Raw genomic sequence first — 19,489 nt, 5'->3', positions numbered from 1 at the left:
AGGCTGATGTACTGACACTTTATTAAATGTTTGGAACATTATAATACAAGTATTTTGAGCAAAAGGCTTTTCTTGACGATTGCTAGGGGGGGAAGCATTCAGATAGGTACCCATACATGCAGATAACTGCATTGTCTTCAATCTTCACTTACATGACTTGATACATCAACGTTGGTTACAAGTAAATACAATAAGAAAATTGGTATGGCTTTATATACATGTAGGATGCATATTCTTTCACGCTGCTGCTCACTTCAGTTTCATAGCAATTGACAGGAAGCACGGGGCAATCATGCTTCTTCACAGGTCCTGCTCAGGGACGGACTCCCCTGAGGACACGCCACCGCTCTGTTTACATCAATGTGCCACAAACACAAACCTGCATTCAAAAGACAAAACACTCAAATGTTTCAGGAGTGAAGACGTATCGGGAGAGAAAAACTCCCCGTCGCCAGCTCGAAAAATGAAACGGCGGTGTGTGGCAATGTCCGATTTGCTAGGCCCCCTCGGCTTTGTGCCTTTCATGTGCGTAGGATGACCATTGTGAGGAGTCCTGAAATTAAGCAATAACATTAATACGTCTTTTCTAATCTTTTAATTCTAACTGAATGTAAAAAATGTATTTGGCTCACCAAGAACATAAGCAGCTACAAGTTTCTTGTTAACACTTAAGTGGAGGTAGACAGGCACAGTGGATTCTTGCTCTCCCAGAGTTGGGAGCATCAGGGCGGCCACGCACACCAGCCCCAGTAGCACCGTCAACAAGCTGGGCCCTCCAGCGGCAGGACGGCTCTCTGAGAGAAACGCATCATTAACAAAACTGTCATTCTCTACCAAATAGACAATTATTTAACAATTAAACGCAAATATTTTCAGAGTAAATGTTACAACAGCAGGTGCCATTTTGGAAAACGTGTTTGTAAGTCAGATCAACTATGCTGACAAAAAGTTAGAGAAAGTCAACCTTAAACAACATCAGGGGGTGGCCATTTTGCCACTTGCTGTTGGCTTTAGATGACATCACAGTTGCTCAGGCAATGACCACTCACAGCTCACCTGTTTTCTGAAGCTGAGCTGTAATTAGTTACCTGACAACTGAGCAACTGTGATGTCACTCGACAGCAAGTGGCAAAATGGCCGCCTTCTAAAATTGATAAAAATTGCTGGATTTTGCTGCTTAACTCATATTCCATCAACGCAATATTAACCAAAATACCGTATTTAGAATAGTGGGGCTGCATAGAACATATTGTCAAGAATTTTTTGGTAAGTTGACTTGTGATTTGTGAAAATGTGTGCCTACTTAATTAATAAATAACTGCATTTTACCCTGGACCTATTTAGAAAAGCTGCTCAGATTGAAACACTACGTTCCCAAATATGTGCATCTGGCTCCCTCTAGCGGTCACAGTCTCCAACCTCACCTGTTTGAAAAACGGTCTGTTCAAAAAACTCGCTGTCCGCCAGCTGGTCTTTGGCCCTGCGCTCATCATCTTGTGAACGGAGGCCGGAGTGCTCGTGCGAGGCAGACGGACGCAGCGTGGCCGTGACCTCCTTGCGGCCCAAAGCTTTGCGTTGACTTTGCTCCGACACCTGCAGGCGGAACTTGTCGTACACGCCGTAGTGGCATGGCCGCACGTCACGGAGGCGGATTACGCTGCAACATGCACATTACACAGACAGAAGTTAGTTCAGTGGATCACATTTATTAATCACTGTCCCTGGTGATTGTGATGTATTTTATTATTTGTTTTTGTCACGTTATTCGATAAATGTTGATTATGAATTGCTCCAGATGGATAAGGCACACACATAATGAAACTAGGTTCACCTGCAAAGGTTTTAGTGTATATTAGGCTAATCCTGAAATGTCAACTTGTTGTGAGTAATGTATTTCATGTTTAAACACACAAGAAGCTCACATGTCAACACAACACTGCGGCTTGACAGCTCCGGTAGCATCCACCACAGTGTATTTGTTTGGCGCCGTACACAGCACTGGAGGGGGTGGGAAAAAAAGGTCAAAATACAACAACGCTCATTGGCAAAACGCTTAAGTCAGGTCCATGTGTGTGCCACTGACCTTTGAACTTGAGAGCAAACTCATAGGGGTTGTAGAGGGTGAGCACCTGCTTGTGAGACGTCTGCTCATCGGCGTAGAAGACGAGCTCAGTGGGGAACACGAACACGGGAAGGTTTCCTTCCACCAGCTCAGGCTGTCGATGCTGCTGCTGCATTGGCCCCCACTGAGCTCTTTTCCGTCTCCCGTCCACAGTCTGCCCGGCCCCCCTCTTCCCTCGCTCCGCAAACTCTAGCAGGCTGTGCGGAAAAAAATGGCACTCCTGGGTTCTATGGCATGGCACTGTGAGGGGACAGAGGTTGATACCAATGTTAATAAGGATACCTGTCCTAACATCCAACTCCATACTTTGTAGCCCTTTGTATGCACACAATATTTATTAGGCTACTTTTTACATTTTCAAAATGTTGTTTAACTCGAAGTTTACTGATGCTAGCCCAATAGGACAGTATAAATTTTATGAATACATTTTTAATATTCAATACTTACGTTTTATCCACTCAAATTGATGAGGACAGTGCCATACATGGACAGAATTGTTTTTTTATTTTACTAATACATTATTACAATACAAATACAGCAAAATGTTAAAAGCTCAACAATATTCATAAGAGTGAGTTAAGACAGGTAAAACACTATTCTTGTTATTGCTGATAGCTACTGCATTATGATTCCCCATATCCAAATTTTGTGTAACTCAAGTGTAACCATTTGTTCAGTTTTCTGCATCGGGTAACTAGAAGGTTCCACATGTGTCTGTAAAGTTTGAACACATATCATATATAACGCCAACTTACTCCACGCGGTCGTGTGTTTACATGTTTTTATGTTCAGTGTGAACACGAGGGATAGTGCTGGTGTCGCAACACTCAATGCTCCGTAAAAACGTTCACAATGTCCACTTCGTCGTCGTGTGGGTACCAACAACGCTTCCATGTTACAACGCATGTGTCATGTATGGGATGTTATGTTGTCGTTCTTCGACTGTAAAGCAAGCTCATCTAAAACGCACATTAGCTTTCATGTTAATGTTAAGATGTTCCTTTTAACGGGCTATTTTACTAATTTAGTTTTTATACACACTCACCACCAATCGCCATTTAATCGTAAATATTTTAAATTCGTTGACATTTCATCCGATTAGTTATATTGTCAAATTATTGTAGCTAAAAAGCTAGCATGCTACGACAAGCCTAATGCTAACCCAAATGCTAACCGTCTGTAAATTGTCCCGACGCTTTTGCCATACATTATAATAAAACACATACTTTTTTCAACAATCACAAATTAAAGTATAGAATTACCTTAAGTCTAACGTTAATGTCACCACCAGTGTTTTGTTGTGCCGACGCCACTGTGATGCTGTTTCTTTCCAGCCTTTTTTTTCTTTTGTCAATAATAGGCTGCAGGGTTCGCGATGCATGCTGGGAAGGCTTCCCAGAACGTGCTAAGACGTCAACAGAACGACTTGACATCAAGCGTTTGCTGTTTACGTTCTTTGCAGCCACATACACGGCACACACTCAAAGTGCTGCCGAATCAAATACATGGATATAATATGTTTTACCAAGATACATTCGCATTTTTACAGTTGTCATGTTAAGGGTCAATCACATATTGTTTCGAAATACCTAAGTGGATACTGAAAACATTATTCATGTGAATTTCATGTTACAGCCATTAAGCATTTACGACACAACATTTAAACAGTCACCGTGTAGTACACAAGTACACAGTCACTAACGCAGGACAAACAAACGCAGCACTACCACGTCGTCGACCTCGTTGCGCTGCTCGTTTATATAGATTTGGCACTTGATGGGCGTGGCTATAGCACGCCCGCTGAACCAATGACGTCGTGGCGGAGGGAGGGGGCGTTCCTTTCGTTTGGGAACAGAAGTTGAACAGCGCGAGCCGAGCCAGAACACTGGAAAGGCGGACAGAGGGAGGGCAGAGGCAGCGGCCCTCTTCTGGAGGGAGGGGGGGCTTATTATAACAAATATATACGCACATGTGTGACCCGCTTGGCCGTACTATAGGTCATATGTGGATAACAGTTAATTTATAAAAAAAAAAGAAAAAAAAGCATACAACAGCGGCTTTCCATTTAAAATGCCTATTTTAGTTTTCCTGTTAGACACGTCCGCCTCTATGAATCAGCGCACTTATTTGGGTACGACGTATCTGGACATTGCTAAAGGCGCGGTTGAGGTCTTTATGAAGGTAACGAATGCTTTTACCCCGACTTTTTTTTTCCCAGCAAGTGTGCACCGTTGGCGAGCGTCGGCTTCCTTGAGCGAAATCGGTCAAAATTAATATATGTTGTTTTGGTTTTCCTTTTTTTGACAGCTGCGTGCCCGAGACCCGGCTAGTAGAGGCGACAGGTACATGCTAGTTACATTCGATGATCCACCATACGGAGTGAAGGTAATTAGCAACTGATACAATTGTTACATTTGCCAGTCCAACTTGTTTTTCTGTTCGTGGGATTTTATTATCCGTCTGGTGTGTTGCCAGCATTCGGTGGCCTCCCGGTAGCAAAAGAGCGGCAAATTATTTGTTCGTGCTATCCGCAGAAGCAGAGCAGCGCTGCCTCCTTACATCCAGCGGACATTTTGCTTTTGTGTAGAGAAAACTCTCGGGCGTTGAGATGGAGGCGTAGAAATTTATTATTGACTGTGACGTCACTTTCCCCTCACAATTCACTATCCTCATTTGCCAACGAAGCCGTCAGTCATCATTAACCCCGCCCCCTAGCCTATTGGCGTATTACCATTGGTCAAACATGGGCTGAAAGTTGATAAACCTCCTTCACTGGACGTGAGTGCAATAGAACAATATATGATGATTATTTTTCATACCGATACTGCGAGCACTGTTTCAGCACACAATCACACCCACTCCTCCCTCACTCCCAGCACTCTCATGCATCCTTGTGTGATGGATATTCCTAGGGGTTCATCATTATTGACATTTGGCATTCAAATGAATGCCCAACCGTCTCCCTAATCTTCTTCCGTTTACACTTGGTGTGTATTAAAAAAAAAGAAGTTATTAAAAAAAAGAAGTAATAATAAAACCTCACCTCCTCCAAAATACACACCCACACCATGGACAAATATTGATGCAACCTGTGATACACTATAATTATTCCAGAGCCCCTCATCATGTCATCTGTTTGCTATGTTTTATAACCTGGCACCTGACACCTAGGATATTCATCCCAGATGAATTTACATCCTATATGTGATAATGGGTTAGGGTTAGGTTGAGTAGCACCAGCTCAAAGAGGTTTTCGACAAAATGATTCAAACATGTTGAAAAAGCATTCTCATCCAGTTCAACTTATATTAAAACCAGGACAAATGCGAATGGAACATTTTATGTTTGTTGAATTCATCACAAACTTTGATCACAGTACATTGGAACTGCAACCCATTTGATTACTCTATAGACGCCATCCATTATAGCCCAACGACTATGTTGATATCCAGGTTGAATTTGAAAGCAAAAATAAATAATAAATAAAATCAGGAAGAAAAAAAATATGCCTCTTAAATGTGAAGTGCAGCTGTGGAATTAATTTTCATCGATTTTTAGCTTTGGACAAGCATTTGTGTTGCCCCAAAGTTCATGTAGTACACACAAATGCTGTAAGGAAGAAATTCTGCATTCTTCTAGAAATTGCAATGGATAGTATTCTCATTCACCACCATGTTGGAGGTGATTGAGAACTGCCTATTTGCCTTATGAATCGAGGAACATCAAAGAAGGAAACATTAGCACATCACAACAGTCTAGCTATGAAATTGGAGCGCTCTGATTGGATGATGTCCCTATTCTTCTGGTACCCAACTGACTTTCATTGGCTCTACTTGCTGTTGACACGTTTCCATTGGTGTCAGTAAATGTGCTAAATGCTAAGTTTAGCATACTACACTGCAGTGTCTTAACTGTGGGCTGTTTTCTCCATAGTCTCCACTTGGCTGCAGCGGCCCATTTCTCCCTGCCTCTAGTTCTTTTATAATAAAATTCAAGAGGAATAAATACTTCTGAAGTTCCAATCAATGTTGTCCATGCATTGTGTGTCCATCAATGACATAGAGCTGTTTCCACATTATTTAGATGTTATTCTTTATTTTGGAAATGTCCTTTGTCAATTGTCTCTTTACACATTCCATATTGGGCGCGCTTGTGAGAATCATTCTCCATACCGCGGTAGAAAGTTTTGATCTTATTTTTCAATCAGTCTTCAGGTGTTAAGGTCAAAGCATTTTGTATTACATTCTTGAATATTCAATCAAAGAAATTCTTAAGATGTCATATTTTTCTACTTAATCTTGTTAGCATTATTGCTGTGGATAGGAAAGCAACTTCCGTGTTGCTAATAAATAAAATTTCCAAAATGAATATGCTTATTGCATGGTTATGCAGATATTCATTTATTTTCTCAATCCCTAAATTTGACCATTCAGCAATTGTTTTGGCATAACAGACCAAGTCATATGCACACTGTTGAGGTCCCAGCATTTTTTTAAACAGTGCTCTGATGCTGAATGCCAATCTAGCCGTAGATAATTGTTTCATGGTGAGCATCTTTGTAGATGAAGAACAATTTGAACAGGAACATGTGATGATTATATGGCATATACGTCTCTTTTTTTGCCACCATGTATCACATTAGTGTCCTATTTTTTTTTAAAGCAGCGCAAGTTAAATTAATTGATATTATTATTACCGGTATATAGGCTATCCCAGTTTGCTTAGATAAGTGTGTTTTATGATCAAGAAAACAAGCATTTATCATGCTTGAAAATGGAAATTTCATCTGACCTTTTTCATTACCTTTTCACACTCATGTATAATAAAAGTCTAGTCCTTCATACTGAATGCAAGGTAGTTATGGTGGCAGTCCCTTTATCCCTACCCACTCTGTTTTTTCTGTCATCTTGCCTTATGTTGCGTGTGCCTGATTTGTGCATGGAGGATTGTGATGGGAGAATTCTTCTGTAATTCTGTATTCCAATTGTGCCGTTACGTAGGCAATAAATTGTTGATGGAGAAGGAGAGAGAGGCTGGTGGGTGGAAAGAAAATAAAAATATTCTGTAGTCTGAATTATTGAGTGCAAGATGGGCCTTATATGTCTACCAGCCTACACAAGGGTGTATCCGCTTTACTGTATGCCTGGCTCAGTAGCTCAGCGTCGTGGCTGCAATGACCTATTATCATACATGCAACCACAATGGGATTCCACCTACATCCTGGTTTTCCACTCTTACTCTATTTTCACCTAAGTATGTTCTAAGACAGGGGTCAGGAGCAACCTTTCCCGTCAAAAAAGCCATTTTAGGCCAAATAAATAACAGAAAACCTGTCTGAAGCCACAAAACATTTGAAGATTGTGATGAAGGAACAGTGTGTTAGTGTTAGTCTAATGTACTGAGGGTCCAAGAGCTAATTCGAGCTGCATCACAACACAAAAATAAGAGAGCCGCATCCAATACGTAGAAATTCATTATCTTTTACCTTTCCTCTTCTGTTTTCTGATTTGTATTTTTTGGTAATATTTCAAACTTCGTTTTTCATACATTTTAGACTTGTCTGCCTTTCAGTCAAATTTCTGACATTGTTGGCAGTTTTAAGAACATATGGGAATTTTCTGCCTCTCTTTTTTTGGCTATTTTTTTAAACCCCTTTTCCTGCCTTTCTGCTATAATTTTTCTGACAATTTTGTGGACATTTTATGGTAATTTGGGGGATTTCTTTTGTTTTTGGACATTTATAAGTGCTTTTAAAAATATTTTCCTTTCTGCCTTTTGAAATAAATGAATACAATTTCTGACTGTTGGCTATTTTGTGGACATTTGATGGTAATTTTCTGCTTTTCCTCTTCCTCTTTGCGCATTTTAGGTAATTAAAAAAAATCATCTACCTTTCGTCTCTCTTTTTCTGACAACTTAAAAATTTGGAATTTTGCATTTTTGAACATTTAATTATTCATTTTTTAAATCAAAATCATTAATTCATTTAAATAATATTTTATCTAATAAAAATAAATATGTGATGATAATAATAATACTACTAATAATAATAATTATTATTATTATTATATATTTCAACAATTTTTTTTCATAGATCCATAGGGAGCCACAGGAGACCGACTAAAGAGCCAATTGTCGCTCCAGAGCCCCAGGTTGCAAACCTTTGTTCTAAGCAAACATATTGATGGTGGCACTTCAAGATCTCTTCTGCCCCTCCCTTGACATGAGAAGTGGTAATCTTGCAGGTCATCCTTAGATTAAGCATGAAGCTGCAGGACTTGAAGTACTTGACCTCACTGGAGAAAAAGTCCAAGAGCAGCTCTACACCCACATCCTCTCCTCTAGGACACTATATGTCCTATGGGAGGTGTATTTTTTTAGCCTTTTGTAGGAAATTAGACTCTTTAGTGGAGATATGTCTATGTGTATTATTGCCCATTTGAAGAGTTTGTCTCATGCAATGGTTTTTGTCACATCTTGATAAATGTGAAGTGCTTGGATATCAGTCAGCATGTGGAGAATGCAGTGCTGTTTACATTTTTCTTTCAGATTAAATCACCTTTCTCTGGGTTTACACATATTCTAGCCATTCTGTTCTACTGAGTTCAACCTCTTGCCGTTTGTATTTCAGGCCGGTTGGAAGGAGAACCATGCCACCTTCATGTGTGAACTGAAGAACCTGCAAGCGTCTGGGCTGACAACATTAGGCCACGCTCTCCGCACAGCCTTTGACCTGCTTAATCTCAACCGGCTCGTCTCAGGCATCGACAATTATGGACAGGTAAAGCATGTGACGTTGTCGTCCTCTTCTGCAGTGTTATTGGTTGCGTCCAGAGACAATCGAAAGATGCGCATAGTCGTATTACTCATCTAGGGGTAGTGCTACTCAGTTATGTTTGTCCCACTTGTAAAATATTTCTGTTCACCTCCTTGCCAACTTTCTGTCTCACTGTATGGAGCAAGTTTTTTTTTCAATTCCCAATTCCTTTTCTTTAAGATGATAACGTGCACTGTAGCTTTACAGATGCTATGTATACTTTGCGGGCAGTGTGTGTTGTGGTAATGTCTTTCTCGTGACTCATGGGGTTATCAGATGTCATAGTAAACCCATTTTTCCCTAAGGCATTAAAGGAAGTGTCTATTGAGGTGTCACTTTTGTTTATTTCGAGTGCACGAAGCATCCTGTAATTCATTGGTTAAAATTTTGCAGCTCCTTGTATTGGATGTCATTAGTTTGTGTACGGTGTCCCTTATGCTGTCCAGTGAGTCAGTACAAAATACAAAAAAAAAGAAAGAAGTTTACCCTTAATGTTAAATTAATTGAATTGAGAAGAACATTCTCACATGTCCACATGAACTTCGCCTGCTTGACTGAAGGATTTGATGAGCGTAAAAACTTGTAGTAGAAGACATCTAATTCTAATCCACTCCATCTGCCTTCATATTCTCCACTCCTCTCTCACATCTTCCTCTGACAAGGCCCGGGGTGGATTACTATGCGGAGTTGCCCAGTTCAGGAGTGTGAAAATCTCTTTAAGCATTCTGTCTGTGTTGCAGTAAGACAAGGCTGACCTCCACAGGGCAAACGTGGTGGCCTCTGGCTCGTGTGCGTAACACAGAGCCACTCAGCCAAGCAACAATAACAATCTTTCATAACCAGCATTTGTTGTCTACATGATGCTCATATATTTGTAATTTTTTTTGGACTAGTCTGCCTCGCAACTACATGGTTCCACTTCCAGTTGGGATCTAGTTTCCTTCTGTTTGGAGTAGGCTGTTACTATCAAATCTGGTCAGATTTGATTATCATATTAAGTGTTCCAGTTGAGTCCAACAAAGTTCCAGTCCGACAGACCAGCTAGCAAAACAACTTTCCACATCATTGAAAATAAGACTTACGTTTGCTAAAGCTGACATGGCCGTTAAAAGCGCATCTTGGGTGGCCACAACTGAGCCGACGACCTGCTCGAACCTGGGATGTGAGCGCACTGGCCTATTTATTGAAGCCTCAATTCTACTGTATCCAAACTATTCATGACCTTTTCAGTGTATTAGCACTCTATTAGTGGAAAGTTGACATTGCAGTTAATGACGTCTCATCAGGGGTTGCCACAGCAATGATATATTTGGCACACTATTTTACACCGGATCCCTTTTCTGATGCAACATATTACCCACCCATTTTTATTCAGGTTTTGGACGGGTAGTGGCTAGGAATTGGGGTTTAGTATAAACGGTCTTGTCAAGGGACCAAATAGGACATTACCGATGCAACTCATGCAAGAAAGCTAAACTTAGCTTAGCTTGCTATTTAACAGACACGTCTGTTAACAACATGTCACTAAGCAGAAACTGAGTGTGAGTGTAAGTGACGTGATTATTGTGATCATCTGAGGGTGTGCAAGTGCCTCTTATTTGGCATCTGGGATAGGCTCCATTTCCCTGATGTGACTCTCAACAAGATTAGAAAATAAAAAATGGGCAGACAGTTGAATACTTTGTCAAAATGTGTAGATGACTGTTGGATGTTTCCTTTTTAGGGCCGTAACCCATTCTTCCTTGAGCCTTCTGTAATCATCACTATCACTGATGGCAACAAACTGACACACAGCTCCGGGGTCCCAGAGGAGGTAGAATAAAATAGTATTGATGTGTTGCTACAGTGCACCAACTGAAACCAGCAGGTGATGTGAAATGTGCAAATGTAATTCATTTAATTTGGCCCCTGCACAGCTGCACCTGCCTCTGAACTCTCCTCTGGCTGGCAGCGAGCTGACCAAAGAGCCCTTCCGTTGGGACCAGAGGTTGTTCGCGCTGGTGCTTCGGCTCCCTGGAGCAGCTACTGCAGACAACGAGCAGCTTGGCAGCGTCCCTACTGATGAGTCCGCCATCACCCAAATGTGTGAAGTCACAGGAGGTTGACATACTCACTTACTTGTTTGCTCTTTTCAATGTGATTTTTTTGTAGCATTTATTTTTTCATTACTGTCTTTGTCTTAGGGCGATCGTACTGTGTACGAACGCAAAGAATGCTGAACCAGTGTCTGGAGTCACTTGTCCAAAAAGTTCAAAGTGGCGTTGTCATTAATTTTGAGAAAAGTGGGCCGGATCCGCCTCTTATAGGGGAAGGTGAGTGACTTATTAATCCACACTTCATACTGAGTTGAAACTGTTTCTGTCTTGAATTATTTTATGTTTTACTGTAAAACAAATAACTTACACAAATTCATAGCAATGTAATTATCTTGTGCAAAGGAGTCCATACTGTGTGATGCACAACTAAAAATGCAGTTTGAGTGGCACAAAGAAGCTGTGAATTTTTCCCCCTTTCATAACACCATTGGCAATGATAGAAGATCTGTTGTTTCAGAAAATTCCATGTAAAACATCCATAACCACCGATTAACATGCGATATTTTGACCTAACAATGTCCTCTTCTATTTTGCAGACAACTCAGTGGAGTCAAGCCGCTCTGTGTCGTCCTTCAGTCCACAGCTGTGGCACAGTTGCCACAAACTCATCTATGTGCGCCCCAACCCCAAAACAGGGGTGCCAGTTGGGCATTGGCCTATTCCAGAGTCCTTCTGGCCGGACCAGAACTCTCCTACGCTGGTGAGCAAAAACACTTCGCTGTACTGTATTTTTCTTTGTGTTGGAATTTGCCTGCTAATCTCGCATCTGTCAAGAATTAACTGGTGCGTCAAATCAGATGTACAACTCTGATGTTTCACTGACTGTGAGCTGTTAAATTATCTTGTTCTACTCTCCGTGGCTACAACGTTGGGTGCACTGTAATTTCTAAAGAATTTCTCCACAAGAGCTACTGTGTAAAAAAAAAAAAAAATCCCCCAAACTACTGTAGATTGAAATGTTTAGATTAGTGTTTTTTATCCTTATTGGAGGAGATTTTTTGTATTTTTTCCAAATTCAAGACATAGTATAGGGTTTACTGGTGAACAAAATGAACAGGGAGAGTAGCCTTTTCATCAAATGCGGCTCTATGTATATCATAGTTGATTTTGCTCATTTCACACTATTGCTTTTACTGTCCATAGCGGGCATAAAAATTTTTTTTTTTTAAATAACTATATATGTATGGATAGGTCTGATGCCACTGATCATTTTGAAAATATTCCAAAATGACTTAATTACCACACTTCTAAAAGAGGAGCCAACTTTTTGCTAAAATACCAGAGAGGGGTAATTCCCTAAAAATAAGTAGAAATAATAAAGAAATCAGACCACGTACCAGCATTGTGTGCAGGTGTACCTATTTTTGTGGCCTGTGAATGTGTATTGGTATTGCACCTGCCCTTACCACATTTTTTTTACTGAAAGTTAATTTCCTGCTCCCAGCCTCCTCGTACAGCCCATCCTGTGGTGCGTTTCTCCTGTGTGGACTGTGAGCCAATGGTGATAGACAAGCTTCCGTTTGACAAATACGAACTGGAGCCCTCGCCTCTTACCCAATACATTCTGGAAAGGAAGTCTCCACACATGTGCTGGCAGGTAGATATTTACAGTCACACACACACACACACAGCTATCAGACCAAGCACAGAAACAATGACGTTGCTATCAAAGCATCTTACGCGTCTTGTGCTCCGTTGCACAAATATCTGCCGACAGTCGGATTTGCCTTCATGTGAGAGGATAAAACATTCCTTCTCTGTCTTTCGTTAGGTGTTTGTGAGCAGCAGTGGGAAGCAAAGCGACCTGGGTCAGCCTTTTGGTTACCTTAAAGCCAGCACCACTCTCACTTGTGTCAACCTCTTTGTCATGCCTTATAACTACCCAGTGCTCCTTCCACTCCTTGGTGAGACATACTGTTCGTTCCCGATGATATCCAAACCCGTGGGTCAGTTAGTCTGAGCTGGCTGATTTTAATAATGTATCAAATTTCCTCATGCAGCCATCATTTGTAGTCAAAATTGTGAAAATAAGCGGACCAGTCTAAACTCCAAAATCACTATTTATTTTCTTCTTTCAGACGACTTGTTCAAAGTGCACAAACTAAAACCAAACCTTAAGTGGCGACAAGCCTTGGAGATGTACCTAAAGACAATGCCTCCATACTACCTCTTGGTAAGATGATGTCAGCCCTCCTGCAGATTTTCTGTGATGTCATTCTTGCAAATAACGAACATCTTGCATTCATCTGTTGCGTCTTTTAACAGCCTTTGAAAAAAGCCCTGAGGATGATGGGGGCACCAAATTTAATTGGAGACAGTATGGACTGTGGTCTGAGTTACAGCGTCATCTCTTATCTGAAGAAGCTCAGCCAGCAGGTAAACATGGCGGGCCCACAGGGTCCCTTTTAGTCTCATATCTCAGTCGTGTGAAAGCTGCAGAACGCTGGTGCACCGAAAAGGTCTAGGGTGGCACCTTCTCGGTCGAACAGAATCTGAAGCTCGTCTGAATTTCGTTTCTTTCTTTTTTTCCTCTGTAGAAAAAATAGAAATTTAATGGATCTGTTTCAGGGTCAATACTCTTTAGATTAGTGCTAATTTGTGCTAACACTATAGCTTTGCTTATCTTTCGACTTTGGCATGATATTGCTCGGTATAGGTAAAGCATTTGACCCCCCCAAAAAATGTTAATAATTGCCTATAGATGCCACAATATGGAGGCAACTCCTCAGCTTAGATCAGTATAGTTTGTTGGCACCAAGATGCCACAAGATGGCGCCAAAGTAATACTTTTGTATTTGACATGGCTTTGGCCTGAGTTTTCGTCACTTAATAGTGGATAAGATCAAAAATAGGTCAGAATGTTACTCTCCGAATATGCAGGGAACACACACAGATTTCATGCTTTACAGTTTTTGATTATAAACGGTCAAACAAGTGTCCAAAGTAGTTCCTCTAACAGTAGAATATATTTGCTTACACTTGAAGTGGCAAATATTGTAATCAATATAATAAGGGACATTTTGTTATGCATATTTCATTCTTATTTTGCCATATAACCGAGCAGCAAGGACAGTATTGTACACCTGTCATGTCCGAGAATGCCCACTACACGCATATAAAAACCTCGACGTTCAAAGCCCACGTTTTTGTGATACAAAATGTATTAAATGATTTAAGAAATCACACAACCCTTTCTGCATTAGTGGTAGTAGTCATTGTACACTTTAGTGTAGATCCGGCGAGTTAACAATAATCAGTGAAAGAGCACATTTGGTTTCTGAACAAACTTTTCTGTCCTCCATCAAGGCAAAGATCGAGTCTGAGCGCTTAATCGTGTCTGTGGGGAAGAAGGCGCCCCAGGACGCTGGCATCCGGGTGAAGAACCACTCCAGCTTGTTGTCTCTGGCCCACCGGCAAGATTTTAAGCAGTTACTACGTGGAATCAGTGGAGAGGGTCCACTTCGCATGGTGGACATCAATTTAAAGGAGTTTTCCGGATTTCAAATCGCCCTGCTCAACAAGGTAGGTGGAGGACAACATGTACTGTACTTTTAGGAAATATACACTTGTGGAATAATGAAAGGTATCTTTTTTCTCAGGATGTAATGCCTCAAGCTTATCGAAATGCCTTTGACATTCCAAGACGGAACCTTCTGGATCAGCTCACTCGAATGCGCTCCAATTTACTGCGGACTTCACAAAAACTAATCAGAGGGCAGGATGAAGGTAGGTTATATCACAGTTTTCAACCATTTTCCATAATCATTTTCAAAAATCTTAAGGAGAATTTATGTGTTCAAATGTACTGTGCTTGTTAGATTACCTGCACAGTATCCCAGTGGCTCAGATGGGGAACTATCAGGAGTACCTGAAGATGATGCCGTCTCCTCTGAGAGAAATCGACCCCGACCAACCCAAGCGATTGCACACCTTCGGGAATCCTTTCAAGCAGGATAAGAAGGTAGGAACAAAACATCTGCGATTATACATTTGGGACTCATTTAAATGTAATATTACATAATCCTTATCTGGCCATAATTGGTTTTACTGCCGGCAGCAGTTCCATTTTGTTTCCTCGGACCCAGATCTAATTTTAGTTATTCAAGATGATGCAGTCTCATTCCGGTTGACGTATTCAAGACTCGGCGGAGGTCTGTGCTTTTCTGTATTCTTGCCAGCCAGTTCAAGTGTTTGTCGCATGTCTTTCCCAGGGGATGATGATCGATGAGGCCGATGAGTTTGTCTTGGGCCCTCAAAACAAGAAAAGGGCAAATTCCGGTGACTCAAATGCGGGTGCAACTCTGAAGAGAAGGCGGAGCATGTCACCGTTACTACGGCGGCCCCAGACTCCACCAGTCAGCACCAACCACATTCTGATTGGAAAGAGTCCAGCTGGGGTTCAAGGGCAACAGAATCTGTTGAAAGCCATACCACAGCACAAAGGTACGACTATATTGAAGAAGATGAGCTCAATTTGAATATGGAGGAGAAAATACACACGTTGTGTACGATTCTCTTCAGGGCTGGATGGCAATGTCGGGGAGAGCAACGGTGATGTCGTTCTTGGACCGGAGCCGGGGGAGAATTGGCCCAGTGAGGTGGAGCCTTTGACAGGAAGCCAACCTTCGCTTAGCTTGGAGGGAAAAGCCACGCCGGAAGCAGAAGATCCGGGGGAGGACGTTAACATGACCAAGGAGGAAGCAGTGGTTCAAGACGGGCAAGAGGAGCCGTCACTAGAGGAGGGATACAACTATGAGCGGCTGAGTCCACAAAGCCAGTTAGAGAGCGCAGATACGGAGCCAGCAGTGCTGGACACCATATTCATACCGCCACTAGATGGCAGCCAAGCAGAACTGCGGACACGGGTCATCAAGGAGGTCCGCAAACCTGGCAGAAGTGAGTCTAGGGTTATTATAGTTTTGTCATTTTCAGTTTAGTTAGCTTTTACTTTGTTTTGAGTTGTTGTTGTTTTATATTTAGTTTTTTTTAATTAGTTTTAGTGTTTAAAAAAAAATTGTATTACTTGTGTGCAATATTTCACAAACACTATGGTAAAATGGGAAAAAAATTATGCGTTTCTCACCTAGCGGTGCGTTTCGGCTGGAAGCCAAAAGTCAAGCACGCAAAATTCTCGCCTAGGAGCGACGTCATCTGAAGGTGCTTTTCTATTGGCTCAAATTGAAATCACATTATAAATCAACCTCAAAGGCTCATGTAATAAATTAATTGCCAAAGACTAAAATGAAGGACATTTTCGCTTTGCTTAATTAATTAGTTTGTTTTGTAAATGTAATGTAGTTTCAGCTAGTTTTCATTTTTTAATAAAGCATTTTCTGTTTTATTTTATTTCATTCACAAAAAAATGTTTTATTTTTATTTTAGTTTGAGTTATTTTGTTTGTTTTCGTTAACTAAAACAACCTTGGTAAGGACAAACCGGTTAAGCATGCCTTGCAAAAACTGGCCCATTCTCCTGAACACAATATAGCAATACTATATTTCACTTCAACAATATTATAAATTACTATCAAATCACATACGGGCCATTATCCGCTTTTGGGCTTTTGTGACAAAGTAAGGTAGCACATTTTCCTAGATGTCTCTACAGATCACCACTGTTGCTTGAAGCATTATTTGCTGATTGACTTCTTGCCTGTTGACAGACTTTGAGGCAATACTCGGACTGCTGCAGCAGGTCAAAGGACCGGTAAATGTCCAGCGCTACTTTATCCAACACGCCCTCAAAGAGGCCACCAGGTAAGAAACTACTGAGCAGACAATTCACTGTACTAGTAGAACAACCAGGTCTTCACACCCACTAGTCTAAACAAACAATTCTGATTCATATTGCATTTTGTCGCTGCCAATCCTTTTTTTCTCTCCATTTTTAATTTTTTTTTGTCTGCATTCAGCTTCATCCCCAAACCATAAAATAAAAAATGCTAAAAATGACAAATAAGTGTTTTTCGCATAGCAGCGACGATTTGTAGATTATGTATTGAATAGCAAAATCCAGCCATTTTCATGCATCTCTGGGCGGCCATTTTGTTGCTGAAAATGTCATCACAGTTGCTTGGGGCTCAGGTAACGCCTAATCACGGCTCATCTGTTTTCTGAGTTTGGTCACGTGACATTGGCAATCTGAGCCGTGATTGGTTGTAACCTGAGCCCTGAACAACTGCGATGTCATTTTCAGTGGACGGCAAGTGGCAAAATGGCCGCCAATGAGATGGATAAAAACGGGGGATTTTGCTACTTTAGTCAAAGATATTCAAACTCGAGTCAGCACAAACTTGCCATCATTTAAAGTGCCGCTTATTAACTCCAAATAAAGTTCAGATGTTTTCCTGACATTTGACTTCTCCATCTCCCCTTCTTTTAACAACCTCTTGCAGGTTCAAGAAGCGGATGCTGATTCAGCAGTTAGAGTTAACCCTCGTCAGGCTGGACGAAAAGCACGGGACACCATCACAGCTTGCCAGGGATCCTGGCAGTTAAGGAATATCAAGTGAGCAATGGACAACACAAGAATGGGTGGCCCAAAAAAAGGACAAAGGCGCTTCTATGAGAACGCTCCACATGCTATTACGTCACATCCCGTTAGAGGCCGAGGGGAGGCTTAACTGCAACGACACATTGGTTGAGCGACTTTATGAATATAATCCTCTGCATACTGACAGATGACAGCCACAATCATCCAGAAGACAAACACTCCGCCATACAGACGATAAGCCATAAAACATCCTGACATGGCAGCACAGATCTTTCTTCAGCTGGTCTGAAACGTGTTTATGAAGCGCAAACCACTCTTTTGGAAACAATAACGCGTGACCTCCCATTTCTACTGCCATGACTGCTCTCTTTCCATCTGTTACTGATTTGTGGGCGTCGGAAATTTTATGTTGTGAAAGCAATATTACTGCTGAGGTCACGATTATTGCCCTCTTGAATTTCAACGATATTGTCTTCATAAAGGTCAATGCAAATGAACTAACTTTGCACAATAGGAAGTTTTTATAAAATGTAAAAGACATCCAAAATTTCTACTGTGCAACCTTTGGCCACGATGACTCAACACTTAGCTGTCTAATGTGCTGTTGCACCTGCATGCCGCGATTGTCATTAGGGCTATTTTAGGCTCACTTTCAGGCATGGCTGATTTGAAGTCACTGGAAGTTTTGAGTGACATTTGGGTCAGGCAAGCAGCGGTTCTTCTGAGCTGTGAGGTGGCCTCTTCAAAATCACTTATTAATGAGTTTCGCTGTCAAAAGAAGTTGGTGTTATTTTAATCTCTGGTATCATTTGGCTGCCAAGAAATACTCATTTATTGAGGAGTTTTGGCCTTTTCATTAAATCTAGTATTATTGGTCAGTTTTGGTCAACAATTAAAATTGCAAACATTGTATCACTATGTTTTTTCCATTCCATATTGTGAGAATATGTTGATGTTTAGTAACTTCAGACATTTTCTCTGATTTTCAAAATTTGTTCATTTGCATTTATTTCTACTTTTGGCTTCTTCTCAAGTAGATGCTCAAAAGTTCTGAGGGGGTTAATAACCATCTGGACATGACTACAAAAATTAAAAAATGTATTTAAAAGAAAAATCATCTAGGAATTTTAAAAACACTCCAAATGTTTATATTTTTTTCCTACCGGTAATTTTAAAACTGTATTGACATGCTGCAAACTAATGACCTGCAATAGTGTTTTCAAAGCTCGGAAGTAATGGACAGATGTCCTAATATGGTCATGTGTCAGTGTTCGAGGATGTATCTGGATGAAATGATTGAGGTCACCCTCCTTTACAGCGACAGAATGTTTTCTTACTTGTGTGCAGCTGTCCGTGTCCATTGAGAACACACACACATTTTACAATGTCACCCTTTGGGAAATGAATCCGCTTTTTGGGAAATTGAGTTGACCATAACAACTGACCTGGAAATCGCATCTCTCATTTTAAGTCCTTAGAAGTATGCCAAGTCATGAGTGCTGACTTCTTCTCTCGCTACGGTTTCCCGATCCACTCACTGGCAGTGTGACAGCTTCATTTGAAGGAATTTGTGCATCTGTGTGGCCTGGACTGATTTTTAACATCTGCCGCATTGAGGACGGAACAACCCCTCACTTTGTTTTCATGACCAATGTACACTACTGTTTCATGTTCATAAGGCAGACTGATTATTTTTGTGAATTTGTTCATTTCAGAGGAAGACAAATATTTTGAAAGTCAATTTTTTTAAAGTTAGAGTTTTATGGAATTTTTGTACAAAACAAATAAATCACCACTAAAATGGTATCTGTTGTTTCAAAGTGTGAACTGCTGTTGAATGTGTGAAAAAATGTTTTGAAATTACTTTTCTGTTTTTTAAGATTTATGTATTTATTTTTAAGAAAAAAAAGCCTGCTTTATATAGTCAACTGTTCTGTTAAGGCAACCAGATGATTGTGCTCT

At 40.8% G+C, this 19,489-nt stretch overlaps 2 protein-coding genes across 2 annotated transcripts; one reads left to right on the top strand and one right to left on the bottom strand.

Moving 5' to 3' along the window:
* Positions 1-4: 4 nt before the first annotated feature.
* mospd1 (motile sperm domain containing 1) lies at positions 5-3,858 on the bottom strand. Its single transcript, XM_077577473.1, has 6 exons — positions 3,385-3,858; positions 2,084-2,362; positions 1,923-1,998; positions 1,425-1,657; positions 633-794; positions 5-553 (listed from the first exon to the last, which is right to left on the bottom strand). The coding sequence occupies exons 2-6, from the start codon at positions 2,235-2,237 to the stop codon at positions 522-524; spliced, it is 657 nt and encodes a 218-aa protein (XP_077433599.1). The 5' UTR covers positions 2,238-2,362; positions 3,385-3,858; the 3' UTR covers positions 5-521.
* Positions 3,859-4,020: 162 nt separating this feature from the next.
* Positions 4,021-19,333, top strand: ints6l (integrator complex subunit 6 like). Its single transcript, XM_077577471.1, has 18 exons — positions 4,021-4,303; positions 4,430-4,507; positions 8,754-8,903; positions 10,663-10,752; positions 10,856-11,039; positions 11,123-11,251; positions 11,572-11,735; positions 12,480-12,632; positions 12,807-12,939; positions 13,114-13,208; positions 13,301-13,411; positions 14,342-14,557; positions 14,635-14,761; positions 14,854-14,996; positions 15,247-15,478; positions 15,557-15,931; positions 16,698-16,791; positions 17,430-19,333. Exons 1-18 carry the CDS (start codon positions 4,193-4,195, stop codon positions 17,530-17,532), a joined length of 2,688 nt encoding a protein of 895 aa, XP_077433597.1. The 5' UTR covers positions 4,021-4,192; the 3' UTR covers positions 17,533-19,333.
* Positions 19,334-19,489: the final 156 nt, after the last annotated feature.

This window comes from Vanacampus margaritifer, chromosome 10 (assembly GCF_051991255.1).
Source record: "Vanacampus margaritifer isolate UIUO_Vmar chromosome 10, RoL_Vmar_1.0, whole genome shotgun sequence".
Lineage (NCBI taxonomy): Eukaryota > Metazoa > Chordata > Actinopteri > Syngnathiformes > Syngnathidae > Vanacampus > Vanacampus margaritifer.
This window is presented reverse-complemented; position numbering and strand designations above follow the sequence as displayed.